The sequence below is a fragment of the Anthonomus grandis genome, chromosome 11 (assembly GCF_022605725.1).
Source record: "Anthonomus grandis grandis chromosome 11, icAntGran1.3, whole genome shotgun sequence".
NCBI lineage: Eukaryota > Metazoa > Arthropoda > Insecta > Coleoptera > Curculionidae > Anthonomus > Anthonomus grandis.
In genome coordinates this window covers 25,338,398-25,344,397 of record NC_065556.1, presented here as the reverse complement: position 1 = coordinate 25,344,397, position 6,000 = coordinate 25,338,398, and the positions used below count along the sequence as shown (strand labels likewise).

The 6,000-nt window shown below is 32.4% G+C and overlaps 1 protein-coding gene across 7 annotated transcripts in view; it reads right to left on the bottom strand.

The window, feature by feature from the left end:
* Positions 1-6,000, bottom strand: part of LOC126741914 (cyclin-dependent kinase 12) — a 50,644-nt gene continuing 44,644 nt past the window's right edge. For 5 of the 7 annotated variants that reach the window (XM_050448386.1, XM_050448387.1, XM_050448389.1 and 2 more), the window contains 2 exons: positions 399-501; positions 1-338 (listed from right to left, as the gene is read on the bottom strand). In XM_050448386.1, coding sequence (XP_050304343.1) covers positions 190-338; positions 399-501 — 252 coding nt within the window. In that variant the 3' untranslated portion in view covers positions 1-189. Of the gene's footprint in view, positions 343-398; positions 502-6,000 lie in introns of all 7 variants that reach the window. The other 2 variants (XM_050448388.1, XR_007662433.1) reach the window with 2 other exon arrangements.

The window sequence follows — 6,000 nt, the reverse complement described above, 5'->3', positions numbered from 1 at the left end:
TTTTTGCTGTGATAAAGTTATATTTTTTTATAATATGAACAAAAATTATTAAGCTATGTCATTATTATACAATAATAATAGTTAGGGGATTATGTCAACCTGGAAAGTTATACAGGTCACATAAAAGTCACAACTATGAGTGGTTGAAAAATAATGTATGCATCTAATAAAGGATTCTTTTGGTTCTTATCAGGACATAAAAAAATAAACGTATTTAACCATAGTTCTTCTTTGCAAGTTGTCTAACACCCGCCGACCCATTCTGAAGTCCGAATTGCTTAAAAAGGTCCGACAGAGTCTTGCAAACTTTTTCAGTGTTAAGAGATGCACCAGTTTGTCTATCTGTTAAAAAGAAAATTTACTCATATATAAAGATTGTATATTTGGTATTTATTTACCGTCAAAATGCAGGAAAAGTAGGTTAATTGATCCTGGGTTGCTCTTGCATATTGATCTTAACTCGTTTAGGAGAGATTCTAGGTTTGAGAGGATCTGTGGTTCCTAGAGAAATGATTATTAAAAAAAGTTCGATATGAATACCAACATATGACGTATAGTTTAACCCCGATTATATTTGGGGTTGTTTTTTCTTTTTTTGGGGTTGGGTTCTAATTCATAGGACATATGAATGTGTAAATTGAGTAGATCAAATGTTTTTATATAAATAAAGGCATATTTTGATCCTTAATAGTAATATATTAAACATACTTGACACAGACATATTTTTTTTTAGTGTATGTATGAGCTTTATCAGATATTGTCTAAACAAGGCGTATTACACCAGACAAAATGGAAAAAAAATTGCATTAAATCGCTTTAACATTATTCTTAAGTAAATTTGTCCGTACTACACAAAATTTCTCATTATCAATGATAACAAAAATTAAAATGGTGAAGAAATCTGGAGGAATATAACAAAACCACAAAATCAAATCAGGTTAAAATATCAAAGTTTGGAAAGGTTTTCAAAGTCTGGTGTTTTTTCCTCAAATTCTAACCTGAAAACTAATTTTAGTAGATCAGCGGAGGTATAGTAGTTTTAACCTCACTTGAAGAAGCAAAAACCTAAAGACCCATAAAAACCATAAAGGATTCTGCCGCAGCGCCGTCAGAGGCGTGCGGTTATTTATAAAAATCACTTGGTGAATAATAAAATAAAATACAAATTTTTAAGTTAAAGTTAGAGTTTTACTGACTATTATTTCGTTGATCTGGTTATTTTTTAAATGAGAACTTATTTTTCTGTTGCCTACTTAGGTACATTTTTATAAGGCAGTAAAGTCGACTAGGATTATTCACTTAAATTCACTCTACTCACCAATGCTTAACTAACCTTCTGAAAGACTATCCTCAGAAGTAAAATCATCAAGGCCAGGTTGAATTATTATTTGGGGTATGGGTGGCAAAACGGTATACTCTCTTTCAGTTTTAATTACGTGCTCAACACAATTTCTCCATCTATTAGTTTCGAATTCTGACACAATTTTGCGGATATTTTCAATAACTACCGCACTTAATGTTGGTGAACTGTTGCACTTTCGGAGTTGTTTTTTTAATGTGCCCCATACTAGTTCAATGGGGTTAAAAATACAATAATATGGAGGCAACCTTAAAACGGTGTGTCCATTATTCTTAGCAATGTTATCAATAACATACTCATTTTTAAGGTTATAACCTTTAATGGTATTAAGCAACTCCTTTTTTAAGGAGATTTTGTTAGGGACTGGAATGTTCTTAATTTTCATAAAAGTTATGATATCTTGTTTTTTAGAGCTGTTGTTTGGTATTTTATTTAATATCCTCGAATGGTAAGACGCATTGTCCATAACGATTACTGAGTTTGGAGGAATGTTTGGTAGGAGCTGCTCAGAGAACCATTTTTCAAATAATGTAGAAATATTTTTAGCAGATAAAAGTAAAGAATTTAAAGAAACAAATCCTTCTCTACTGCCAGCATGAAGTATAATGATTCGCTTTCCTCTTGAACATGGCGTATTCAAAACACAATTTGTTGAACTATCAACCCAACCGTATTTAACTACGTCATGCGTATCAAACCAAGTTTCATCTATATAAATAATATGTCTATTTAGGTCCCGATACAACTTAATACTACGTAAATATTCTTGCCGAAGTTCAACAATGCGCCGCGATTCCATAATAACCATTCTATTATTTAGTTTTTGGTGTTTAAACGCGCATTCTCTTAAGATACACCGGAGTGTTGCTAAGCCCTTATAGTCATAATCAGGGTACTCGAAGTTTTTCTCTAATCATTTTCAATGTTGGAACCAAGTTAGCCTTATAAAAGTCGTATACTATACGCCGGATAACGTCTTTGGTAGCTTCATCAACTCTTCTAAGTTTTTGGCTGTTTTTCTTTTCACAGAATGGTCTGTAACATCTCCCACTTTTAAAACGCAATAAATTGACGACGACGGAATTAAAGTTAATTTATGAATACGTTGAATTATTGCATTTTCTGACATATCCGGACTTTCTTGTCTAAGGCAATTAAAAATATTTAAGATTAATTTTTGACGCTGAACATGTAAGTCTTTATGTCCAAACTCGCTGGATTCCTCAATAATAGCTACACTACTTGTCGATACTGTATAGGCTACCTCAAAAGCAGTGGCGGCTCCTTCTTAGGGTCAATTGGTCAATGACCTCCCTAAAATAATCTCATATTAAAAATATCTTTTATCTAAAACTTCATTGTAAATTATAAAATTATCTAAGCAGTCTGCATTGGCAAAACAAATAAATATATTACTAACGTCGCGCCTCGCGCTCATCACACAAGCCCGTGGCTGGGCCGTATTTTAAATTGTCCCTATACAGTTCTTATGGCTTATGGAGAAATGCATGTAAAATAGAACAAAGAGGGCAGATTCGCATTTCATGAGCGGGAGTGAGAGTCACCTTTCAGTCCTATATCGCTAACGTAGTCGACGGCCCGACTGGATGAATGTTTTGTTTTAGTTAGTTACTGTATATTTTAAACAAACTAAACGTCCGTGTAAAATTTTGCGGAGTTTTTGAAATTGCATTGCGCGGTCATGACGAAAGTAACAGCTCCAATAATCCTGGAATTTTTCTGGGCCTTATCGATTTTGTTTCTGAACTGAATTTAATGTTTAAAGAACATATTAAAAAAAGTACAGTATTTAAAGGAACATCAAAAACAATTCAGAACGACATTTTAGAATCAATGTTAGCCATTGTACATACTCATATAATTAAGGAGATTGGCCAGACAAATTTTGTGGCAATTCAAGTAGATGAGATCACAGACAGCTTCAATAAAACGCAGATGATTGTCATGTTGCGATATGTATTAACTGGTATTGTACATGAAAGATTTTGGAAATTTGTTAACCCTCCAGGTACCACAGCACAACATTTAACTAATGTAATATTGGAAGAACTTCAATTATTAAAAATTAATGAAGCACCTGAAAAATTGATTGCCCAAAGTTACGATGGTGCATCAGTCATGAGCGGTAATCTGGGAGAGCTACAAACAAAAATTAAAGACATATACCTAAATGCACACTTTATTCACTGCTATGCCCTGATCAACTTAATCTTATCCTGCAAAAAGGGGCGAGTCAACATAAACCGATAAAAATATTTTTTGCAAATTTACACGCATTTTCGTCCTTTTTCGGCCAATCTCTAAAACGTACGATGGTTCTGGATAGAGTGGTTAAAGTAAGGCTACCTAAAGCTGCACCCACTCGATGGGCTTTCAATACAAAATGTGTTGAAATTGTATACACTTATAAACATAATTTAAAATCTTGCTTAGAGGAAATTATTGATGAGCAAGATGGTAACAATATAAATCAAGCAACTGGTTTAAAAAGATATTTGGAAGATGAGCTTTTTTTATTTTGGATAAATTTTTTCCATAAAATAATGCCCCATGTTGATATATTGTTTAAACAATTGCAAATGCGAGATATTGATGTCATATCTGTCAAAAATTATATACTGTTATAATAATTAGAAATAATATATTGGAATCAGAAGAACTAAGCACATCAACAGCAAAAAAAAGAAAAAGTACTACAGCTACAAAGGATCCAAAGCGACGAACTGCACTGGAAATTTGTGATATTATTATATCTGAAATAAATTACAGGTTTGGTTTCAATGATCATCTCATGATTCCACAGTTATTCTACGCAGAGATATTTGAAGCACACTACCAACTTTCCGCAAAATACTTTAAATATGGTGAAGGCTCATTATCCCACAGTAAATATTTTCGAATTAAAATCGCAACTTGAAGTCATATTGTCGTGAGGATTTTCGCAATAGTGTCGGTTCAGTAGCCATACTTCAGCTTTTTTATTAACATGAATTTGTTTGAAACATTTTCTGAAGCAGTGAAATTATTAAATATTTTGTGCACACTCCCTATGACAACTGGAAAGTGAGAGATATTTTTCTACTTTAAAAAGAGTAAAAACATTCATGCGTAATACGATGGGACAATAGACTTAGTGCCTTGTCTATGTTGAGCATCAATAAAACACTTGTCAAAAGCATCCCAAATTTCAATGAGAAGGTCATAGACTATTTCGCAGAACTAAAGGATAGGAGAATTCCCTTAAAATATAAAAATATTTAAGGTAAATTTCATTTATAGATTTTCTTCTTTCTCCAGTAGGACTGTTGTGTTGGAAATGGACACAAACCCATCCACATCACTACACCACGAAACTTTTCAATTTCTTCGTGATTTGTTGGTTTCCATCTATGCACGCGTGCCTAATAAATTTACAATTTATTATATAAATATTCCTTTATATCAGTGGATAACCTGTTTAAACCCTTTTTCGTATATTTATATTTAAAATATTTACTCTAATAAAAAGGCAAAGTTAATTTTCGGAAAACGATTTAAGCATTTAAAGTTATTTTTACCCGCTTAATAGAATAAAAATCTCGGTAAATATTATTGAGTTTTATCCAAATTTTTTTAATTTTTTATCTAAAATATAAGTGCTAAAAGATCTTTCAAATACTTTAAAAAATCAATAGTTTGATTTGTTTTTTTTTTAATTAGAGTAAACTATAAGTTTTCAAACCAAAATGACCCCCTGAAGATTGACCCACGAGCCGCCAATGCTCAAAAGGTCTCCAGAAAGCCATACTAATAAACAAAAAAAAAACAATAACAACACTAAAATAACTATAGGAATTAACAAGGAAATAAAAACTATTTAATTATATCAAAAAAGAAATAAACAACAATGTAACTCCACAAACTTTAACAAAATCGCAAATTAAAAAACAAAGAAATATTATAATATTCATACAACAGTCTCATTAAACATCAGAGCCAGACTAAAAGAGCCGCCTGCCTCGATTCGTCCTGCCACTGTCCTAAAACTTTAAAATGGTCGGCTTGTCAAAGGCGACTTTTTTTTTAAGGCGGCAGGGAACCTGGACGCGGCGTCCGCTTTTGATAACCGATTTCTATGAATTGCTGCACGAAGCGTTATCACAGTCTTACACAGTCAAGTCACTCGACCCTTTTCGACTAACATCACCGAGTGTGCCAATATTTTTTGTTTTTGTGAATTTAATATTCTGTGATTTAGTGCTAGTTTTACGTTTGTGATGCAATTACGATTATATAAGAAATATATGCATATTCCTACATATAAATCAAGTGTTTTTTTTAAATTATTTTCCTTTTTGCAGTTTCCCCCTAAATACATGTGTTTTGATCAGCCAACTGTGATTCAACAAATTAATATTCCATTTAATAATAAATGGTAGTAAACATCCAGGTAGAAATAAACGTCATTCTAATAAACGTCCAGGCAGAATAAACGTCCAGGTTTTTGGGAAAATCCCCAAACAAGTACAGGATTAAATAAAGGGTGTCTAAATTAAGTGTCTGAACCAAATGATTCCTCTTAAGTAACCAGGTCAATCAAAAAAATAAAGATAATCGGTACAACCCTACGTTTTTATTAT